At 43.6% G+C, this 21,398-nt stretch overlaps 3 protein-coding genes across 12 annotated transcripts; 1 reads left to right on the top strand and 2 right to left on the bottom strand.

Annotated features, from left to right (window-relative positions):
• Positions 1 to 1,910: 1,910 nt before the first annotated feature.
• LOC120053761 (calreticulin-like) lies at positions 1,911 to 6,451 on the bottom strand. Its single transcript, XM_039001000.1, has 9 exons — positions 6,234 to 6,451; positions 5,526 to 5,627; positions 5,043 to 5,246; positions 4,614 to 4,708; positions 4,295 to 4,504; positions 3,630 to 3,743; positions 3,223 to 3,366; positions 3,046 to 3,138; positions 1,911 to 2,898 (listed from the first exon to the last, which is right to left on the bottom strand). The coding sequence occupies exons 1-9, from the start codon at positions 6,325 to 6,327 to the stop codon at positions 2,698 to 2,700; spliced, it is 1,257 nt and encodes a 418-aa protein (XP_038856928.1). The 5' UTR covers positions 6,328 to 6,451; the 3' UTR covers positions 1,911 to 2,697.
• A 12-nt stretch (positions 6,452 to 6,463) lies between these two features.
• Positions 6,464 to 11,981, top strand: c9h19orf44 (chromosome 9 C19orf44 homolog). 4 transcript variants are annotated; one of them, XM_039000998.1, is made up of 9 exons: positions 6,467 to 6,707; positions 7,806 to 7,964; positions 8,099 to 8,767; positions 8,871 to 9,273; positions 9,445 to 9,527; positions 9,605 to 10,091; positions 10,222 to 10,311; positions 10,544 to 10,710; positions 11,625 to 11,981. In XM_039000998.1, exons 2-9 carry the CDS (start codon positions 7,818 to 7,820, stop codon positions 11,712 to 11,714), a joined length of 2,136 nt encoding a protein of 711 aa, XP_038856926.1. In that variant the 5' UTR covers positions 6,467 to 6,707; positions 7,806 to 7,817; the 3' UTR covers positions 11,715 to 11,981. The 4 variants fall into 4 exon arrangements, with proteins under 4 accessions (XP_038856927.1, XP_038856926.1, XP_038856923.1 ...); XM_039000995.1 differs by having other exon boundaries at positions 10,213 to 10,311; XM_039000997.1 differs by lacking the exon at positions 6,467 to 6,707 and adding an exon at positions 7,266 to 7,609 and having other exon boundaries at positions 10,213 to 10,311.
• Positions 11,798 to 21,110, bottom strand: LOC120053759 (calcium homeostasis endoplasmic reticulum protein-like). Of its 7 annotated transcripts, none has more exons than XM_039000992.1 (18): positions 20,950 to 21,110; positions 20,312 to 20,485; positions 19,184 to 19,222; positions 18,320 to 18,483; positions 17,927 to 18,064; positions 17,690 to 17,841; positions 17,386 to 17,497; positions 17,200 to 17,289; positions 16,769 to 16,961; positions 15,750 to 15,910; positions 15,036 to 15,492; positions 14,559 to 14,812; positions 14,291 to 14,424; positions 14,132 to 14,218; positions 13,595 to 13,723; positions 13,275 to 13,436; positions 12,593 to 12,873; positions 11,798 to 12,480 (listed from the first exon to the last, which is right to left on the bottom strand). In XM_039000992.1, the coding sequence occupies exons 1-18, from the start codon at positions 20,972 to 20,974 to the stop codon at positions 12,443 to 12,445; spliced, it is 2,790 nt and encodes a 929-aa protein (XP_038856920.1). In that variant the 5' UTR covers positions 20,975 to 21,110; the 3' UTR covers positions 11,798 to 12,442. The 7 variants fall into 7 exon arrangements, with proteins under 7 accessions (XP_038856920.1, XP_038856921.1, XP_038856916.1 ...); XM_039000993.1 differs by having other exon boundaries at positions 14,559 to 14,806; XM_039000988.1 differs by having other exon boundaries at positions 17,200 to 17,497.
• Positions 21,111 to 21,398: the final 288 nt, after the last annotated feature.

The raw sequence follows: 21,398 nt of genomic DNA, 5'->3' as shown, positions 1-21,398 counted from the left end.
ACTGCACCTTGTTGTGAGTACTTCAAGGCAGTACACAGATATTTTTATAGACAGATGCATTTCAATGGCTCTACATTCCCTTATGTGATGCACCATACATGTATTTTTAAAGTTGACACACTATACACAAGTTAATGATACAGTAATACATGTTCCAGTTTTAAAACTGAGATGTAGAGTTGCTCACCAGACAGTGTTATTACCAGCAATGTAATATATCTGTCAGTCAATTAGCAATACAGTCCTAGGGAAAGAATTTGTAAAGCAGATGCCATAGCTCGTACACAGTTGTACTACTATTTACATTTCTCTAAAGGTTGAGTGTTACTCAATCTTGGTCCTGTTGAACCTCAGGGGATGCAGGCTTTTGTTCCATCCCAGTGCTACTGCTAGTTACTAACACACCTGATTCAACAAATCAGGGTCTTGCTAATCAGATGTTTGTATCTGAACCATTTTCCCAGGTGAGTTGACTGAGAAAGCATTTTCATTGACAGCAGTACTATAGTAGAAAGCTGCTCTAAAGGTAGAACCCTAAAGGTCACTGCTATGTAAGGGGCTATGGTATTTGCATTCTAAAGGGGAAAAGTCACCTGTAAATTAAGCCAAGTATAGAGCAGATACATGTGCAAAGAAGACGATGTGTTGACATTGGAAAGGTATTGAAAACAGCAAACAATCATAATATTGTTTAAGAAACCATTTTAAAATACATTTTAATAATCAAGAGCACCCCAATGTATAGCCTGTTATTTTAATAAAGACAATTGTTGTAGAATATCTCAAATGCATTAAATAATGTATATTGTTATTATTAACCTTATCTTTGTATTGTTAATTTTACAGCCTCTCAAACTGTTCTTTCAATGGTACAGTGTATAAACAAATATAGCATAACAAATGTACATAACGCCCCCCTCCATCCGATTCCTATAGTCCAAAAAAGGGGGTATACGAGACCTGGGCTCGTAAAATCTTGCGTCATCATTCATGAGAATACAGCCAGGCAATCTCAGGCGCCACGAATATCGCCATTTGACAACAACACCTAACTGTTACAATGTGACATGAAGAATGACAACATTATATAAAATAGCATCCCCCCTCTCCAGATTAAATCGCATTGTCCAAGGCCCTGGTTGCTCCCAGTCCCTCGGCCTCAAGCATATTTACTGGAGTCACTAACTTCCACTACTCACCGTTAGTTCTGGGTCTATTTCTATTTTAAACGTTTGCTGCTGAAGAGTCTTCAACGTTATCGACAGCATCTTCAAGACGATTCCCGATAATTTCCAGACGCTAAAGGGCTCTACACCAGTATTCACACCAGTTTCTGTAGGCTACTGTTGCCACAGTAGGACCTAGTTGTGTGACTCAGCTATCACTGTATTGGTTGTGTTGTAGTCAGACGCCATCTACTTGCTGCCTGAGACAAGACATACTGCTGGGGCTAGGGCTATACCACGTGAATCTAAATTATTGTGCATATGATTTACCCAATATCAAATGCTGTTCTAGTCTCACCTCTTACAAAATTACTTAGGGGTTTTCAACAAGCATATAAAACATGACTGACGGAGACATTCATTTACAAAATGATCAGTTATGGAATTATACAACTATTAGAAAGCAAACAAATTCAGTGGTTTCTTTCTACTGAAAATGTTGTGTACTGTTACTGACAAACTTGCAAGTATTGCTGTATCTGGGTATGGATCGTTCCAGAACATGGTTTGGAGAAAAGGCCCACCGCCCTGTCCTGAGTGTCCTCAGAGGCAGTGACCTGAAATAAAACACACTCAAGCATGGTCAAGAGTACCTCTACTCATTGTGTCTACAACACCAAACTAGAACTGTTACAGCAAACCCATCCATATCACAAAATCAGTAAGAATCTAACTTTTCTGGAATGTAAGTCTCCTGAAAATACTTTTATTGAAAGAAAAAGCTTAATTTATTCACTGAAACCGTACTCTGAGGACAGTGACATGTTTAAGATTGTGAGTCACAGTTTAGATCCTTTAGTCTGATAGTCATGTCTGCGGCTGCCATACAACTAAAGCAAGGTCTGAGACAGCAACATGTACAAAATAGATAATGGGAGAGTTATGAATGGTGGAGAAACAGAGGATGATTGGAACGAGGGAATAAATTAAAAGGATGTTAATTATAATAATTTATAGTACAGTACTGCATACAACTGTATAAAAATAAATCAAACAAACTACAACTGATATGCACCCAATTTGTTTCCCAAAATAGACAGCATCAGATAAGATTGACGACAAGAATGGGGGGAATAATCCTTTGCTTTGACACTGAAGGGATGAACTGATGGTAGCTGATGATAAAAGCAAGGAAGCCAGTGGCAGCACCACCTAGAGCAACTGTAGGACACATGGACAGGACAGAAAACATTCTGAACAAAGGGGGAAATTATCCTAAATGAATCATTCTCACAGAAACATAAAACTTAAACCCAGTTCTTCAACCCTAAACACCTATTAAAAATATATAAAAAATGGAACCTCTAAAAAAGGCAAACATTGCCTGCCCCTTTCCCACCCCTACACTTGAAAAATAGGTTGCCACAGGAAGGGCAAGTCCATAGGGTATTACTCAATGTGATGATGCACAGCAGTCAGTCCATTGGAGAGGAGATAGAACGGGACAGAAACATCTTCTGTTCAGTTTCATTTACAACTCGTCCTTGTCCTTCTTGGGAGTTTCCTCTTCCCCTTCTTCCGTTGGGCTGTCCTCTTCCTCCTCCTTTGACTCATCCTCCTCTTCATCTTCATCCCCCTCATCGTCAGCAGTGTCCTTCTTGCTCTTCTCCTCCTCTTCTCTCGCTTTCCTCTCCTCCTCCTCCTGTGCATCTTTCATTTTCTTTTCTGGTTCCTATTTTACAAATAAGGAAAGTGGGTCATTGAGCGAGCACTGTGGGGCGGTTGTATTTTGGTCTAACGTTTGAAAAGGAATAGCAAATTGAACTCATACTAACTTATGCCAAAATAGAAACGTATCATGAAAATAACAAAATCCTACCTTTGTAGTTCCCCAGGTTTCATTTCCAAACTCCTCCGCCTCCTTTACATCATCGCCAATCAGGAAGTTGTCAAAGATGGTGCCAGACTTCACCTATAGAAAGACAGACAAACAAATGTAACATCAAGCCCATAATAACCCTTCAGCTACAAATTTCTCATTCATTGTCTAACATACCTGCCATAGGTCCAGGCCCAGCACTCCAATGTTGTCAAACTTGTAGATGGAGGCGTCGGCTGTGTACTCAGGGTTATCAATCTCAGGATGCACCCAGGTACCTTTGTAATCGGGGTTGTCAATCTGCTTTGGCTTCCACTCTCCCTGAAAAGACAAGGCCAGATATTAGACTACCAGTGGTGACCAACTTGCTATATAATGCAGCTCATGGAAGGATAACACTCTATAATAACTTGTATTAATAAACTATTTGTAAGTATTGTATATGCTATGAATGCATGAGGATTCTAGAGTATATTAACATAATAAGCTTAATCAGCATTTACATAATTTATAAGCATTTATAACAGATTAATAATTGAAGTTATTTAAGTGTTGTTAGCCACTGGTTCAAACTCAGTGTATACCTGATACTCCGGGTTGGGGATCACAGGAGGCTCCCACTCTCCATCCATGTCCACATCCCAGTCATCAGGCTTCTTAGCATCAGGGTCAGGGATGTTCTCAGGCTTCTCCCAGCCCTAGTGAGAAAGTTCAAGATTAGTTGGCCAGTGACAGAACTTAAAGTGCTTTGGACAAAAGAGAGAGAACTCCTGAAATGGTGTAACTAAACCAGGACCACAGAAAGCTCATGCACATCGGCCTTAATAGTCAAATTACTGTTAATATCAGGAAGAAAGATCATACAACATTCTCTAAGCACAATGGGCCCATAATATGGCAGAATGAAATGTGATAGCCATCAAATTCTTTAAAATTGTTTTACCATTATGTAAGAGTAACTAGCCTTGGGGAAACTTTGGGATCTGTCCATTTTCCAGTGGATTGATGGAACTGTGTTTCCTGACTAGATGCATTGGGCCGAATAGGGAAACAGTGCTGACTGGACACCAATGCAAAAAAAGGGCTGAGCCTCTTCAGCACATTGTCATTCCCAGTAACAGCTTATAAACTTCTTATAACTTGTTATAATTACTGTGGACTTGGATTACATTTCTCAAACATGATTCTGATATTACCTATATCAATGCTGGTTTACTTTGATCAAATATCTTCAATCAAAGAGGCTCACCTCTGGCTTGGTGTCTGTAGGATCGTCAATCTTGGGCCTGTCGTCCCAGTCCTCTGGCTTTTTGGCCTCGGGGTCCTTGATGGTCTTTGCGGGCAGAATGTCCCAGTCCTCCTCCAAAGTGCCTGACTCCACTTTCTCATTGTTGATCTTCACCTCGTATGTCTGGTCCGGGTTCAGGATCAGAGTGTACAGGTGTGTCAGCTCGTCATCCTGAAGGGACAAAGTGGAAAACAGCAGGGGTCAGGTTAGAGGCAAAGAAAGGCCTGACGGGCAATATGCAGTAACAGAATTCAATGCTGAGGGATTTAAAATGTCTTACCTTGCATTTGATTTCTTTCTTGATGAGGTGGTTCTTGCCTTTGTAGTTAAAGATGACGTGAACCTTCTTGGTGCTGTAGCCACAGATGTCTGGCCCTGTGGGATGGATGGGTAGAGAGCATTTAATATATTGATTGTCACGTCAATAAAACACAGAATCTACCTTGAAATCCATGCATTTCTGAAAATGACTGAGGGTCACAAAATCAAATTTTATTGGTCGCATACACATATTTAGCAGATGTTATTGCAGGTGTTGCGAAATGCTTGTTTGTGTTTCTAGCTCCAACAGTGCCATAATATCTAACAATTCACACAAATCTAAAACTAAAAGAATGGAATTAACACATATACATACACAGAGGGATTAATCTCTGACCAAAAATCATTCCTCAGTCAGAAAAACTAGTGGTGCTCTGCACCCACTCACCAAACATGATGTAATACTGCGAGTCCCCGTGCATAGCTGCCTGGTCTAGGTCTGCTGGGAAGATTTTGACATATCCGCCGCCACAGTCGATCTTCTGCTCATGTTTGACAGTGAACTGGACCACCAGGGGTTTGCCCTCGTTGCTGAAGGGTTCAAAGCGGCTGGACATAGCATAGAAACGGGCATCCTGGCTGGTCTGGAGACCTGTGGAACAGGTAAGAAGATGATACATTAACATCAGTAGGTATAAGGTACAAGTGATGTATAGTTAGTTTACAGTACTGTATGTCATGTGGATTACATTTTGATTAGTGTTGGCGAGAATACGCTTTACATTTGCATTGACAACAATCCACAATCTAAGGGAGCCATTTGCAACCATTTGGCATATGCAAACTCAGACTTAGTGAAGGAGTTGGGCAAAACTCCATATTGAAACATCTTGTTGTGATCAAACTACCGCACATCCCTATTTCAGCTCACCTTTATCGGCCTCACCATCGCCATAAAACTTCCCAGCAGTCAGTTTCCACTCTCCATAGTCAGTCTTGTGCTTCGATACAAGCCACCGGCTCTTCCATGCATCTGAAACCAACATTTACATTCTTATCAGTCAGGATCTAGGGGAAGTTACATGGATGAGTAGGGATGGTAGGAAATCAAATAACAAATCAAAAGTGAAAGAATCAAATACAGTGCACTGCTGAGTCATATAAGACTTTGATGAAACAAAATGACAAAAATGGATTTCACCTTGATACTATGTCAAAAGTTCTCTTGATACATAGAAGACACACCATTTGTGTGTCTTCTACACACAGTGTAAAAAGTCTGACCATAAATATATTTTATGTCAATTCACTTTCAAATAGATTTTATGCAACAAAAAATCCAATAAAACTCAAAAACTTCCTTGAAGCACAAGGTGTAGATCTCATGTTCCACATTACAGAAAACTTTTATTTTAACAACAGAAACTACATAATGGAGCTTTTTCCAAGCAATAGCCTAGATACCAAAGTGATTGACTACTACATGCAGAAAGAACATTGAATATTTAATTAAAGACCGTAAAGACCAAAACACTACGTTATATGGTACGGTATGGGCACTTGATTAGATCATCCCAAAACATGATCTATCACATATAAACGTTTTAGCAATGATCAGTAAGACAAAAGTCACATTTACCCCCATCCTGAAATTGTTCCTTGAAGTATACAGTAGCGTCGATGGTGACAGCTACCGATGCAAAAACTGAAAATAATGCCACTGCGACCCTCATGCTTCCACCGTCCCGCTGTCCAGGTAAACTGTGTCGTTTAGCTCCTTGAAACCCAGTAATAAACGCTCAAAGAATAAGGAAACAGGTTATATGATAATTTCTAACTCCGTATTCCTTCACAGATGGCCGTGGCTCATTGGATGAGATCCTGTCCAATGAAATGAGACCACGAGTTATTTTTCGGAAGTGCTCGGATTACACACAGAGAGGAAGAGGCAAAGAGAGAGGCCCAACTCGACGGAAAATCTGTCTCCCTCCAACAGGTTACGTTTTTTCGACCACCAAGCAAGGAGTTTTTGTATGGAGGTCAATGAGCGAGTGTCGTGACAATCCGGCAACATTCGTTGTCTCGAGATGGCTATGCATATTCATTGTATGAGGTTAGTAGCATAGCATCTTTCCATCCAATACAGGCGGTTGACGTCAACAACCCTGATCAAATATTCAAGAGTATTAAAATAATTAGATGTATCCACCGATCCAAAGAAAGGATAGGCGGGAGCAAGACAGCCCACCATGCCGCTTCGACGACAACAACTCCCATTGTTAGGGGAGAGAGAAGGATCTTATCAGTATATCCATCATCTTTGTTTACACATCGGGTCTAGGATCAGATTGCCCAATCCCAAACCCTAGATTTAACGACATGGGGGATAAAACTATCTGACTCTGAACCAGAGGTTAGAGGCAACCTCTTCAACACCGAGTGGGCCATATTTTCAATAATTTCTCTGAATTTGTAAGAGCAGCAATAATAGGGGACGAGAGGGAAACAATTTAGTTTATGTTGTGGATAGTTTTGTAAAATTGTGAAAAACATGTTCACCTATTCTGTGAACCAAGTGGACTATTCAAATGTGCATGCTATAGTCTAAATGCACCTTTCCACACAGTTACATAGCAAAATAAACGTTCCTCCAATGTTGACACACATATCCACTAGGCTTACTAAATGCAATAAATAACAATAAAATATGGACATTGCATGACATACCTCTGAAACCCCGTGCCTTTTAGCTTTCCGTAGACTGACGCGTTTAAATGATGTCATGTGAGTAAACTGCGATTCGTCCCATGGATACGAGGGACGCTGTTTACAGTGAAACGTTGGATACATTGTAGCGATCGTGGCTGATCGATCCATGGCCAAATCATGTTGTTGCTACAATATTAATCTCAAAACGGACACATCTAATCAAGTACATATGTCGTATGCACTCGGCTGCTTGTTTTGTACACGACTGCAAAGCAGATATATTCTTGCTAGCAGCCCAGTGTAAATGTAGGTCACTGTATTTTTTTTAACTGCTTAGAACCACTTACGATGAACATAGCTTTGCTTTGTTGTTAATTTTTTTTTTTAATTCCTGCATTTATTTTTCTATTTCATATGATAAAAAATGACAACGCAGATGTTTTGCAAATATCCAATTGTTGAACAGCTAATCTAACATTCATTTGAATGTGTTTCTAACAAGCTAATAGATAGAATGTGGAATCGTGGTGGCAGGAGTTCAGCTCTGGAAAGAGCACAGGCACAGCTCTCAGAGAGGAGAATAACCAAAAACACTGCTGACTCAAAGGATAACCCAGAGCGTTATGTGGCCAAAGGAACAGTTAAAACCCATGGAGATCCAGTAAGTTAAAGTTAATTTATTTTATACCGTACACCCAATGGTTGTTCATTAGCTAAGCTACCCCAAACTGCAAGAATGGTGAGTGCAAAGCATTCACAGAATGTTTTGCATTTCTATTGCAATTTTCTCCCCAGGGATATGTGGACACCATTGCCAATAGGAGAAACACCTCACAAGCCAGACAAACCCCATTCCAGGACCTGAGCGACCTATCGTTATCCTTAGAGGACGACCCACCACCAGAGAGCGTCGGGGCTGGTTGGGGGAGCAGGTTCCTCAAGAAAGCCCCTCCACCTGCTACCAGCCAACCTCCAGCCCTGAGCAGGACCCAGACACAGCCGGTCGAGCCCAAATATGTGACCACATCCCAGAGGAGCTCACAGAGCACGGCCCTGAGCCGACTGGCCCTCATAGAGAACCGCATACGAAACCGGCAACAAGCCAGGGATGGACCAGCGCTGTCTAATAGGAGTACACCACCAGCCCCCCAAGAGAGGGAGATGCCCCTGACCCTGTCTGACCAGTCCAGCAGTGGCCTCAGTATGAAGGGAAAACGCTTCCTGAAGAAGACAGCAAATGCATCACCTATACCTGTTGTAGTTCCCAAGGAGAAAGGCCCGGATCTGGATCTCATGCCATTGGGTGGTTTCAAAGCCCCTACTCCTCCAGTCAGGGTGGCCAGTCGAGGTGTGACTCTGGACAGTGATGAGGAGGATATGAGGAAGCTCCTGGGAGGCTCTTTTGAGTCGTCAGAGGATAGCCTGCACAAAGAAGCAAGAGTGTCTTCACAGACAACTAGAAAGGTACCTCACTGCCTTACTAAGAGTGGTATTATGTATTAATAGCAATTTAGTACCAGCAATGTGCAAACTAACCACCATCTCACCTTTTGATTGTATTCCACAGTCCTTCGTCAAAAGAAGCCAAAAGGTTTCACCCTCACCTCCACTGGCAGACTGGCCATCCTCAGTCAGAGCATTGTCCCGCTCCCCACCCTTTCCTCAACGACTCGGGTCCCCCAATTGCTTCTCCAGCCGAGCCCTGGCACAGCACAGCCCTTCTCTCTCCATCCGCAGTGCCTCAGTGGTCCTCTCTCCATCGCCCTCTCCCCCCAACACTCCCTCCCCAGGCAGACAGGGCTCCCCCCGGGCCAGACACCTCAAGCGCTCCCGGTCCTCACTGTCAGCCCTCAGCGAGGTGCGCTCCCTGGAGGAGCTCTTCCCTGAGGCCTTGGGCTCCCTGATGGAGCTCTACCCTGAGGACCTGCCCTCTGACGATGCCATCAGTGAGAAAAGTGGGGTCTCTGATGGTAAGATGTCATGCGTTAAATATCTGTAGTCTGAGTTGTAGTGAAAAGAAATATAGAAATGAGTAGTGTTTTTCTATATTATTTTGAGTGTGAAGGCTAAACAGTGATGCAGAGCACTTTAATATAATTTACTAAATTCAATTGATTCATTAAGTTATGTTTTCTCTGCAGAATTCAAGCTTAACATTATGTCACTGGACGACCTGGCACCGGTCATCACGCTTGGAATGTCTGAGAACAAAAAAAATAAAAAGGTTGGTAATAATGGCAGCCAGTGGTACCATTCTTTCTGGAAAATGTTTTTCATTTCAGATGAGGTTTTGTTTTCCAGAAAGAAACCAAAGCGGTCAAACACAAGGACCCTGCCCCTAGATCATTTATCGAGGAAGTATCTGGTGAGGAGCAGATCCCATCAGAGGAGCCCAGGGAGGACTATGAGAGTGACTTTGAGAGTGAGATCAGGACTGAGACAGACAGGAGTAGGATGAGTGAGATCTCTGAGCACCTGGGAGACGGGGACAAGGGCGTGTCGGAGGTCAGGAACTACATCGTCTCCGACACATCCCAGCAAGACAAGTACTCCAGTGTCTCGGAGGGAGACAGTCATGTCACCCACACAGACTACAGTAGAACCGCTGATTCATTCAGTGGCAGAAGCAGCAAGGGTTCCTATTCCCGATCATCATCTCGCTCCCACTCTGTGGCTGACACTATCACGCCGTCTAGTGTGTGGAAAAGACGCTCGCCCAGCAGAAGGAGTGTGAGAGAGGCTGCGGTGCAGACCCAAGCAGACGGACTGGCCTACACCTGGTCCTCCGGTTTGTCCACTAACTAACTGCAGTAATATTTGTAACAGCAAAAACAATATTGCCATTTTAATCAGTGTAATGTAGTAATGGCTACCTGTCTGTCATACCTTTCCTTACATAACACTGTCAGTCTGTGTAGGTATGGCAGCCCTGGGGCCAGCGGTGGGGATGGCCTACGTGGATCCAACCCCTGTTGCAAGTCACACCATCAGTGCAGAGGCTGTGGAGGGTATGTCCTTACAGCCACGGTTCAGTGACAAATTCTCACTCATTTAAAAAATAAGTTAAAACATATATTTTAATGCCTCAGGTGCGACTCATGCTAGTCAACACACTGTTTCACCCACCTCATTGTCACCATCGCTAACACAATGTCTGAAGCCTAATCTCTTATCTAAACAGGAAAGGCTCAGGTCTTCAACCTACTGACCACACCTATATTGTGTCTACCTCCTCCCAAGCCCTCAGTGCATACAGCCCTGCTGTGTTTGCCCTTAACGACATTCTGAGGCAGCAGCTGGCCCTCACCAAACACTTTGTCCAGACCAGCCGCCACCTTCACTCCTCCTTGCTGCAGTCCCTGGGCCCTGCAGACTACACCTACACCACTCTGGAGGACACCAAGGAGGTAGGCTACTCTAATGCCCAATCCTAAATTCATTCCTACACATTTACAGAGTACTGAAGGTATAATTGGTAGTCAAACACCCCCCTTGACACTTATCCTCTTATGAGGGCCTCTCAACCTTTGTCAAATATTTGCTTTGGCCTGAAGATATCTACCCTACCTTCACGCTTGTTTACATTAAGACAGGGTTTCCCAAACTCGGTCCTGGGGCCCCCCCTGGTTGCACATTTAGTTTTTTGCCCTAGCACTACACAGCTGATTCAAATAATCAAAGCTTAAGGAGTTGGTTATTTTAATCAGCTGTGTAGTGCTAGGGAAAAAAACAAATGTGCACCCAGGGGGGGCCTCAGTACCAAGTTCAGGAAACCTTGCATTAATACACCGTGGAGCCGGCGCGAGATATGGGTCAGAAAACATGCAGGAATGTGATATACCTCTGTACTCCAAATGTTACCTTTATTCACACTGATACATCGAGAAGATTATTTTTTTTCTTTCTGAAAACTTCCCTTTTCGTACTCATGCTAGCTAGCAGTAACCACGGCAGCAATTTTGGAATGGCGGTGTCTGCCAATTAGCTCCGTTGTTGTTGAACGCGATGTGCCATTCCATAATAGCTGCTGTGGCTACTAGTAACTAGCAGTATTTAAATCTTCAATGGAGCAGTGTGGATTAAAGTAAAATTTGAGGTACAGCGGCATATCCCATCCATGCATCGAGATGTTTTCCGACCCATATCTCGCGCTGGCCCAGTGTCTTAATGTAACCATGATTGCGTTCCGACCTCAGTGTAAACAAGCGTAACTGTGGACCCTAATTGTTTTCACACTTCTTACACTGTCCATTTGTAGTCATAATCCAAGACAAAGATTGGCATTTTCAGATTTTGTTCAACTGTGTGATCTTTGTTATAGTTCATTCGCTGTCACAAGTCTCCCCAGCTGACCATGGAAGAGGCCTTGGAGGAGGTTCTTCAGGAAATGAGAGAGTATCACTATATCTGACAACCAGGAGCTGCCTGGACTGCACTCAGCACTGGAAATGTATGGACACTTTACATGGTACTATTAAAACATTTTATACCAGATAATTTTTGTAATAAAAAAAATTTATTAGTTGGGGCATGTGAGACCGACCTACAGATCAGGACATCCTTATGACAAGATAATTTACTGAGTGTCATGTTCAATAGAATGTACCATTTTTATATTCAGATCAATGAGGACATGTAAACATTTGTAATGCTGTTCAATAAAAAGTTTAAGAACTGGTATCATGTATTTTTTTTTTTACCTTGATATTAAATGGACCATCTTTGATGCTTGATCCTGAAGGGACAATTCTTTTCTCTTATGTTATTTACAGTGTACATTTAAGTTCAAGCGGAGACAAACTGAGCGCATTCATTCAAACAAATCTTTACAGCATGTGGTTAGAAGGTAATTTTGATTCACATTTACAGTTGACATGGCATCAGTGGGTGAATTCCATAAACGTATTTTATTTTTCTTACAAAAGAGCAACACAATACTATTTATATCCATTTCCAAGTCATCAAAAACTGGAACATGAGAAGAAAATACATGAATGAGTATCACAAAAAAGCAACATTCAAAACCTGGTATGTGAGGATTTTTCCAAATAGATTGAAACATACTATAAGAACATTCTGTACAAAAAACTGACTGAAGAGGTGTGGTCTAGGTTAGGTTTGCTTGCTTTACGGTGCACATTATTCAGCGGGAGGGGGCTCTTGTGGTTCCCGATTCACTGAAATAAAGAAGACCTTTTGTTATATTTTAGTTTGTCATATCACCTAAAAATATACCTATCCACTACATCAGGATTTCATTGCAACAGTTAAAAAAAAGAACACTCCTACCTTCCTCCCTTGCTTTCATGCGAGCTACAAAGTTGTAGCTCTTGTTCCTGCGGTAGTTCTCATAAGGGTCATCCAGAGACACCCCCACTCCTTTATACTGGTCCCACTTGTCCCGGAGTTCTCCCCCCTTGATGGGGTCCTGGATGCCCTGCTCCTTTGCCCCAAGCCCCCCAGAACCACTCCAGCCCATTTTCATGAGCAGCTGATGGCCCTTGTTCTCCTCTCCCAGCCTGCTGTCTGGAGGCAGGACCGAGGGGGCTGCGCCCAGACCAGACGTAGCTCTGTGGAGATCACAACCAATACATTCAGTAAAGACTAAATCTACAGCATGGGTCCCAACACTCTCCTTGGGCCCCCTCAGACATTTCACATTTTTGTTTTAACCCTTAATTAGTCAAAGGCTTGATGAATAGTTGACTGAATCAGGTGTGCCAGTTTAGGGTTAAAACAAAAATGTGAAATGTCTGGGTGGGGCCCAGAGGAGAGGGTTGGGGAACCCTGATCTACAGCCTTCAATGCTCTGCTTTAACTTTTCGATGTGACGGCCTCGATTATCTCAATGGCGCAGTTACTATTTGGTCTGTACCTTCCCAAAAAAGCTAGCCCTATTATATACACAGATATGCAAGCAATAGAATGTGTGGACAGCAGAATACAGTGCATGCTGAGATGAGGGACTTACGGAGGAGAGGGGCTACGGGACTTCTGGGGAGCGGGGGCAGAGGCGTGGGCAGAGGTGGGGGCGGGGGCAGGCCTCTCTTGCCGTCTCTTGTCAGGAGAGCGAGATCTGGAGCGAGACCTAGAACGAGAGCGACTGCGGGACGACCTGGATCGGCTCCTGCTCCTGTGGAGGTGAAAGACAAAAAGTCATAAGTATCAATGTCTCCTTAACTGTCTGTCATGTTGGTGGTGCAATTAGACATCAACTATCATCTAACAAAATCTGAATTTCAGAGGTCAGGAATTCCTGTTAAAATCAGGAAGAATCCTATCTGTGCGTACCTGGAGCGAGATCGGGAGTAGGAGCGAGATCGGGAGGAGGAGCGGGAGGACTTGGAGGATCTTGAGCTGGATTCAGACGAGGAGCGACCCTGACTACGAGAACGGCTGTGTGAACGACTACCGTGTGCACTGGGAGAGACAGAGAACCCACATTGTTAACATACTCACCTCTCATACAGTTTTTACACTTACCACAAGCGGCCAGTGGCACCTTAATTGGGGAGGACGGGCCAATAATAATGGCTGGAACGGAATAAATGGTATGGTATCGAACACAAACACATGGTTTTCGATGGGTTTGATACCATTCTATTCACGCCCTTCTCCAGCCATTATTTTGAGCCGTCCTCCCATCGGCAGCCGCCAGTGACACAGATGGGAAAAAAGACAGACAGACTTACAAAGCATTTGTATTTACCTGCTGATTTTAAAAGGCACATTTATTTTATGTTAATAGACACCCAAAGTCTCCTTATACTACAGATACGTTTGTCTGTGTGTGAGACATAAGGCTGGTCAGCAGGCAGACGGTCTCACCTGTTGTGTTTCTCCTGGCCCTTTCGCCTCCTGGCTCTCATCTTGGCTCTGAAGAACTCATACAGGCCGTTCTGTTCCCAGCCCTCACTGACAAACACATTGCAATCAATAGAGCACATATTGCATTGATCACATGAAGTGAAAATGTTTGCGTTTTACCTGTTCCTGGGTCCGTCGTGGGAGGGGGGGCTGTAGAAGGCCTCCACAGCAGCTAGCAGGCGTTCACTGGGGGGCATTGGGGGAGGCAGACGGATGTCTTTAGGATCCAGTGCTTTGTAGTCATGGTCTTCCAGCTAATGCACATAAACAGGTAGAGAACACAACTGTTTAGACCACTGTGGTCAAGAAATATATGCATCTCCATAGTGAGCTGTGAAAACAATTTATCCTTGAAAAGCAATAGACATCTTCATCCCTTTCTACTCACTTTGACTAGAGGGGCCATGAGTCCGGCGGGCAGGTCGAAGTAGGGAACGTTGGGGACCAGGCTGGGGTCATCCTGGTTGGCGTGAGCCGGGGCCTGACGCTGTCTCATGTGGGGGGACTGGCCATTGAAGCCGTGGGATGGGGGGCCGAAGTCTGGGTGCTGGTTACCCCCCCAGGGAGGGTGCTCTCCTCCCCCCATACCCGGAGGAGGGATCCTCTGGCTAGGGTGGTGGTGCGGAGGGCCCATGTCTTGGTCAACACGCAGGGGCATGGGGAGATACTCAGTTAAATTACATGTTGCAGCCAGTACTTTAAGCTACTGATGTAAATCGACGTAAGTTACTGATGTCAGTTACCGATGTAAATCGCTATGTGATGGTGGTCAGGGAACTAAACCAGAGAGGTGCTCATATACAATAGTCATAGAAAAAACAGTGAATATTGAGCTCCCATGGTGGGACCTGTCCTGGATTCTTACCTCCAGGGAAGTCTCCCTGTGGGTAGTCAAAGCGGTGTGGAGGGTAGGGCGGCCTTTCAAAATGGTGCCTGGGTGGAAAGTCATCCTGCATGTAGCGCGGCGGGAAACGGCCGAAGTTGTGGGGAGGCGGGGGCGGCTGGTTAAAGGGAGGGGGCCCTGGCTGGTGGGGCGTGAAGGGCCCTCTGAAGTGGGGGGGCCTCTGCATGCGGGGAAAGGGGGGCTCTCTCTGTCCCCAGGGGGGCTGGTCAGGTCCCTGGTTGCTCCAGGGGGGCTGGTCATACTGACCGCTCCAGTTGGGAGGTGGCTCATTCTGTCCTCCCCCTCCGCTCCAGGGACCCCCCTCCCCCCTTGGAGGGCCTCCGCTCCAGCTGGGGTCCCCCCTCTGCTCGTTCCAGATGCCCTCGTGGCTGTTCCAGGGGGGGCACGGCGGGGGTGCCTGGGTGGGGTCGAACGGAGGCTGAGAGGGGACAAAAATAAAAAAGGTGTTTAGACAGAGTCTCATCTTCCATGTTACTGTACCTTCACCACCACTCACTCATCAACTCAAGTTTGTTAGCATGGGACTGATTCAATAGATAGGAACATCAGTCATTCTGTTCAACTCTACGACAACAGTAAACCTGTAAGTATATCCACACAGAATATTCCATATAGTTTTACATAATAATGGAAAAGTCACACACTGCACACAAACACATTAGGAGAGCAGCTTACTGGCTGATTGGGGTTCCAGCCTCCAGACATGTGTTGTGGGTCGAACCAGGGTTTAGAGGAGGAGTTATCAGCGTGGCCACTGTTGTTGGCACCGGGGTCCGATCTGGACTGGGCGCCGTCATAATCACCAGGAGGGCCAGACATGGACGACTTCACCTCTCCTGTGGTTTTAAGTTTTGTCACATGCACAAGTACAGTGAAATGCCTTTGACACCACAAGACTGAGAAGGATATTTGGTTAAAGGGTAAATATGGCTACAGATAATCTACCCATAATCAACATGTAAACAAAATCCTGAAGTGCTTGGGTCTGTGTGTACACAAGAGAGACAGCCTAAAAGTCAATCAAATCTGTCACCATCTTCTCTACGGTGCTGTTTTGCTAACAATACCCTCAACATAATGAAGGGCCTGGTGTGTGTTTGTGTGAGAGAAGTGGTGTAAATTACTTAAGTAAAAATAATTTCAAGTACTACTTAAGTAGTTTTTTTGAGTATCTGTACTTTACTATTTATACTATTTTTGACAACTTTTACTTTACTACACTCCTAAAAAAAATAACGTACTTTTTACTACATACATTTTCCTTGACACCCAAAAGTACGCACTACATTCTGAATGCTTAGAAGCACAGGGAAATGGTCCAATTCACACACTTATCAAGAGAACATCCTTGGTCCTCCTCACTGCCTCTGATCTGGCAGATTCACTAAAGACATATGCTGTATTTGTAAATGATGTCTGAGTGTTGGAGTGTGCCCCTGGCTAACCATAAATTTTTAAAAACAAGAATTGTGCCATCTGGTTTGCTTGATATAAGGACTATTTTATACTTTTGATACTTAAGTATATTTAAAACCAAAGTTTTACGCAAGTAGAATTTAACTGGGTGACTTTCACTTTTGAGTCATTTTCTATCAAGGTATGTTTACTTTTACCACCACTGTGTGTGTGCATGCATGAGAATGTGTGTTTATGCATGTGTGTACGAGTATGTTCTTCTCTCTCTACCCTCTCACCAGGCTGAGTGGTGACTGCCTTAATGTCAGGCTCTGCTGCAGCTAGCTGGCTCACTGCTGCTGCAGTCTGCTGCTGCTGAACCGCCAGGTTGGCCACAAACTCCTCATGCTGCATCTTCAGGGTCTGGATCTGCTGCTGGAAGGCCAACTGAATGGGCTGCACCACCGCAGCGTACTCTGTGATCAGAGAGGCCTGGGAGAGAGAGATGAGCAGGAAGATGGCATTGTTAGTGCTGCAGAAAACACTAGTGGTGAATGGCCTGGCTGGAGTGAATAAAATAAATAAAAACCATACGCTGTAAATGTATTCTATTTTGATGGACCTTCTTGTGTGGCATGGGGCAGTACACATATATGTGGTTGACTTTAGTCCAAACTGTCAGCCAACTTGCAGTATTTCACTTTACTAGGCCACTAGCCTCAGTCCTCACCTGATACTGGCCCAGGCCCACAGCTGGACTCTGTAACTGCTGGATCGTCACCTCGTCGAAGTAGCCATTCTTTTCCCAGAGTTGTAGAAGCTGTGAGAAAAACAGAAAATAGAGGGTGTCATTCAACCACAGGTAACATCTATATTGAGCAATGTCTACATTACATTGAACAGGCAGCCCACTGACACGTGTGATCTTCTGCTGCTTGTCCTCCTCTACAGCTAAGAAGCTGGTGCAGTAGATGGGCACCACCACCTTCTGCAGCGCTGCTAGCAGGTCCCTCTGCTGCTTCCTCTGACTGGTGGTACACAATACAAGTATCATGTAATTAACCATGAATACAATGCGTGACATTATAATTACTAACATTATCGATAACAAGCAAGTATGTTTTTTTTATCAGTTTAAAATGCACATAGATTGCCACTCATATATGAAAAAAGTGCATTCTGAGGATAAAAACAAAGCCTCATTTCCACCATGCTTTTACCAGTGATGGAGGACATCATTGGTGAGATAGATGAGGTGTAGGCGGAGTTCGAAGTGAGCTGTGTCGGCTGTGATGCGGTTCCGGAGGTGTGAGCACATCAGCTCACAGTGCAGTGGGCCCTTGGCGTTGTTGAACATCCAGTTCTTACCAGCCTGGGAGGAACCAGAGAGAAACATACCACTGACTAAACATACTAGACCCTTCTCATGTTGTGTTAACCTGGTGCCATGAACCTACCGAGATGGCGTCTTTAGTGCAGGTGTCAATGATGGGCTGCAGCAGGTTGTCAAATTCAGATACGTCCTGCTGAGTCTCTGCCAGCAGCTTCTGGGTCTGCTGCTCCATGGCCAGAGCTATGGCTGCAGTCACTTGCTCCTGGAATCAAACGACAACCAGTTCATTTTGGACATTAGGAAAAACAACAGCTGTCAAATGTATTTGCTTTGAAACTTCATGTACTCGGTCTCATACATTTTATGACCAGAGAATATAAGATATGGTAACGTTGGTCAGTCTGCACCATGGAGGGCCAGTGTGTGCAGGCTTTTTCTCCAGCCCCGCACTAACACAACCGATTCAACTAATTATGGTCTAGAAGACTGACCGACCCTGGGGTAAGGTGACCCGTACCTGTCTGAGAGTGAGCAGCTGCTGTTCTTGCTGCTGCAGGTTCCATTGGCTCTGCTGGATGAGCTCATCTAGAGATGGCGTGGCAGGGGCGACGGGGGGCGGGGCCAGGATGGCGATTGGTGGAGGGACGTCTAGGACTTCCGTACCAGGTGGATTATAAAGATCTGCAAAACAAGGTAAAAACATCTAAGCGATTAAAGAACAAAGCATGATAAGGAACATTGTAGTAGTGATACTTTTTGTCATTTGCACAGGCAGTTGCCTAAGTGACCTAAAAAAAGGAAATTCACAATTGAATAAAATTCTGGAAAAGCTAATCCAGTACCAGAACAATACAATTTTTACATGCAACTATCTTCATGCAACGTCAAGGAATGTTCTCATCTTCATTTAACTAAATTCCTTTATACTTCAAAGGAGTTGATATTGAAAAACATATAAAGCATTTTGCAGCACCTCCAAAACTGAAATAAAAAACAGGAGTGTTGATAATTAAGTCAAACTTTGCAGCAGCATTGAAACAATCACAAGCAACAGACAAAAACTAAATAAATCAGCATTATCTCAAAAAGCATCAAGAATATCAAGAACAAGAACTTTCTCTAAATACTGACATACATAGGCATCGCAAAGTCCAAACTTGAATTGTGGTTGAAACATCAAAACTATAATGTTTAGACAACGACTAAAATATAAGTATTTTTAGATGAACACCAGCAGTAAGGGTACCCCCCCATCTCAAAATCGTCATGATTGAAAAATATCAACACATTAAACGCAATACAAAAACAAAGCCTTCAAATCACTGCTGATGCAAAATGTGCAGGTTGGTACTAGAATTGCACTTTTCTATCCAGTAAATACCTTCCAACTTATACTCCTCATACTCGTGGGTAGTAGGATCTATGTGGAGAGAAGCACACATTACAATACAGCTGGCAAACAAACAGCCACACATCATAATACAGCTGGCAAACAAACAGCCACACATTTAAATAGTGTTGTCCATAGCTGCAGGAGGTATGGGTGCTGCATGGTGTTGTCACAATACTAGTATCAAGATATCTTGTATCGTAGATTCGTACTTTTACTTGGCAAAAAGAACATAGACGCTGTGAAGCAGACTTTACTCTATGATCCTTTATAACTTTTTCAGGCTTCCGAGTGGCGCAGCGATTTAAGACACTGCATCTCAGTCCTAGAGGTGTCACTACAGACCCTGGTTCGATTCCAGGCTGTATCACAACCGGCCGTGATTGGGAGTCCCATAAGGCAGCGCACAAATGACCCAGCGTCGTCCGGGTTATGCCATCTTTGTAAATAAGAACTTGTTCTTAACTGACTTGCCTAGTTAAAAATAAAAATAACCTAATTGTATAATATATTGGGTGCTATAGCTTGCTAAATAAACAAATGTGCCTGGTTGACAACATACGGCTGTTTTTTCCCCCTCATAAGAAACAAGTCTGCTTCATGTTGTGTTTCCTTCCTTAGCCCACTTCCTAGTATCGTGATACAAGTATAGTAACAACCCTATATCTAATTTGACAGAAATACATGCTGGTCTTCTTCCTGCAATGACTAGAAAGATGTGAGCAGATGTCACAAGTTAAGCAACAACATCTGCACGTGGTGGTGGTTGTGCTCCAAAACCTGCTGCAAAATGGACTAAAGACTTTTTGTTTGTTACCTATGCAGTCACTTCGCCCCCACCTACATGTACAGATTATCTCAACTAGCCTGTACCCCTGCACACTGACTCGGTACAGGTGTCCCCTGTATATAGCCTCGTTATTGTTATTGTGTTACTTTTTATTTTAGCCTACTTGGTAAATATTTTCTTCTTCTTGAACTGCACTGTTGGTTAAAGGCTTGTAAATAAGAATTTCACGGTAAAGTCTACACTTGTTGTATTCGGCACATGTGGCAAATAAAGTTTGATTTGAATCTAAGATAAGAGTATTTGAATGGATAGCTATATGTGCTACATACGCTGGTGTTGTTCCATTGCAAGCTTGCACCGGTAATAGGCGAAGAAGTCCCCTCCAAACAGAAAAGAGAATTTGGAATTGTCCTTCTGTTTCTCCATTGTCATCTTCTCAAACTCCGGGCCATTTCGAGCCACAAACTGGGCCAGTTTGTCAATGACATTTTTCAGCTCTTGGTCTGTGGAGGAAAACAATACGGACATTTGTATGGTGAGTCACACAAATATTTCTGATACACCATACATACTGTACATAGGGCTCTCTTATTGTTACGTTAGCTAACTAAATGTCAAAGCAGAATTACCCCCAGTTATGTACTGCACAAGGTAACTGTGTAAGGGAGAAAAGTAGTCAAGCAAAAGGGACATTATCGACGCATGCGCGACTAACGTTATAGCTAGCAGTAGCTAGGCGTATCAGTCAGAACAGTCCAGATATTTATACTTAGGTTAGGGAACTATATTAATTAGCTGATCAAAAAGCTAATAAAAAACATAGCATTCTAGCTTAGTAACGACAACTATGTGCCTGAGTAGCTTTGGATAAACTAGCTAAGTTAGCTGCGTAGCTTCATTGCACTGCATGCTAAGTTAGCTAGCACATTGGCATTGCTAGTTACTCAAAATTATTAAAGATACAAACCCTCAGGAGCTGTAGGAATATCCATGTTTGTCTTCAATAAAGTAACAGCGAGTCCACTGAACCACAAAGACACACAGATTAATTTGTAAAAATGTTATCTAGCTATGTGGTTCAAGGGAAATACAGCAGCATTCCAAAATGTAGAGACATTCCGGCACCGGAAGTACTTCGATGACTTCAGGGCGCCACTGGAATAAAGCAGCTACAACGCCCCCCCAGTGGCGTATCAAGCACTTGTAGGACTGACAAGATACACAGGATGTTTAGCAACAACAACAAAAAATTGTTATGATGATCAATTGTTTTCACCCTCCCAAAACTATGATGACTCCAGTTTACTTTTACATTCTTTTTTTGCACTGCCTACATAAGGAAGCAGTCACACATGTTTGTTCCCCTAAACATTCATAAGAAACTCTCTAACTCGTCTAACACACTGTCCTTTGATT

The sequence above is a fragment of the Salvelinus namaycush genome, chromosome 9 (assembly GCF_016432855.1).
Source record: "Salvelinus namaycush isolate Seneca chromosome 9, SaNama_1.0, whole genome shotgun sequence".
Taxonomy (NCBI): Eukaryota; Metazoa; Chordata; class Actinopteri; order Salmoniformes; family Salmonidae; genus Salvelinus; species Salvelinus namaycush.
The sequence above is the reverse complement of the archived record's forward strand: the minus strand, read 5'-3'. Positions and strand labels throughout refer to the sequence as shown.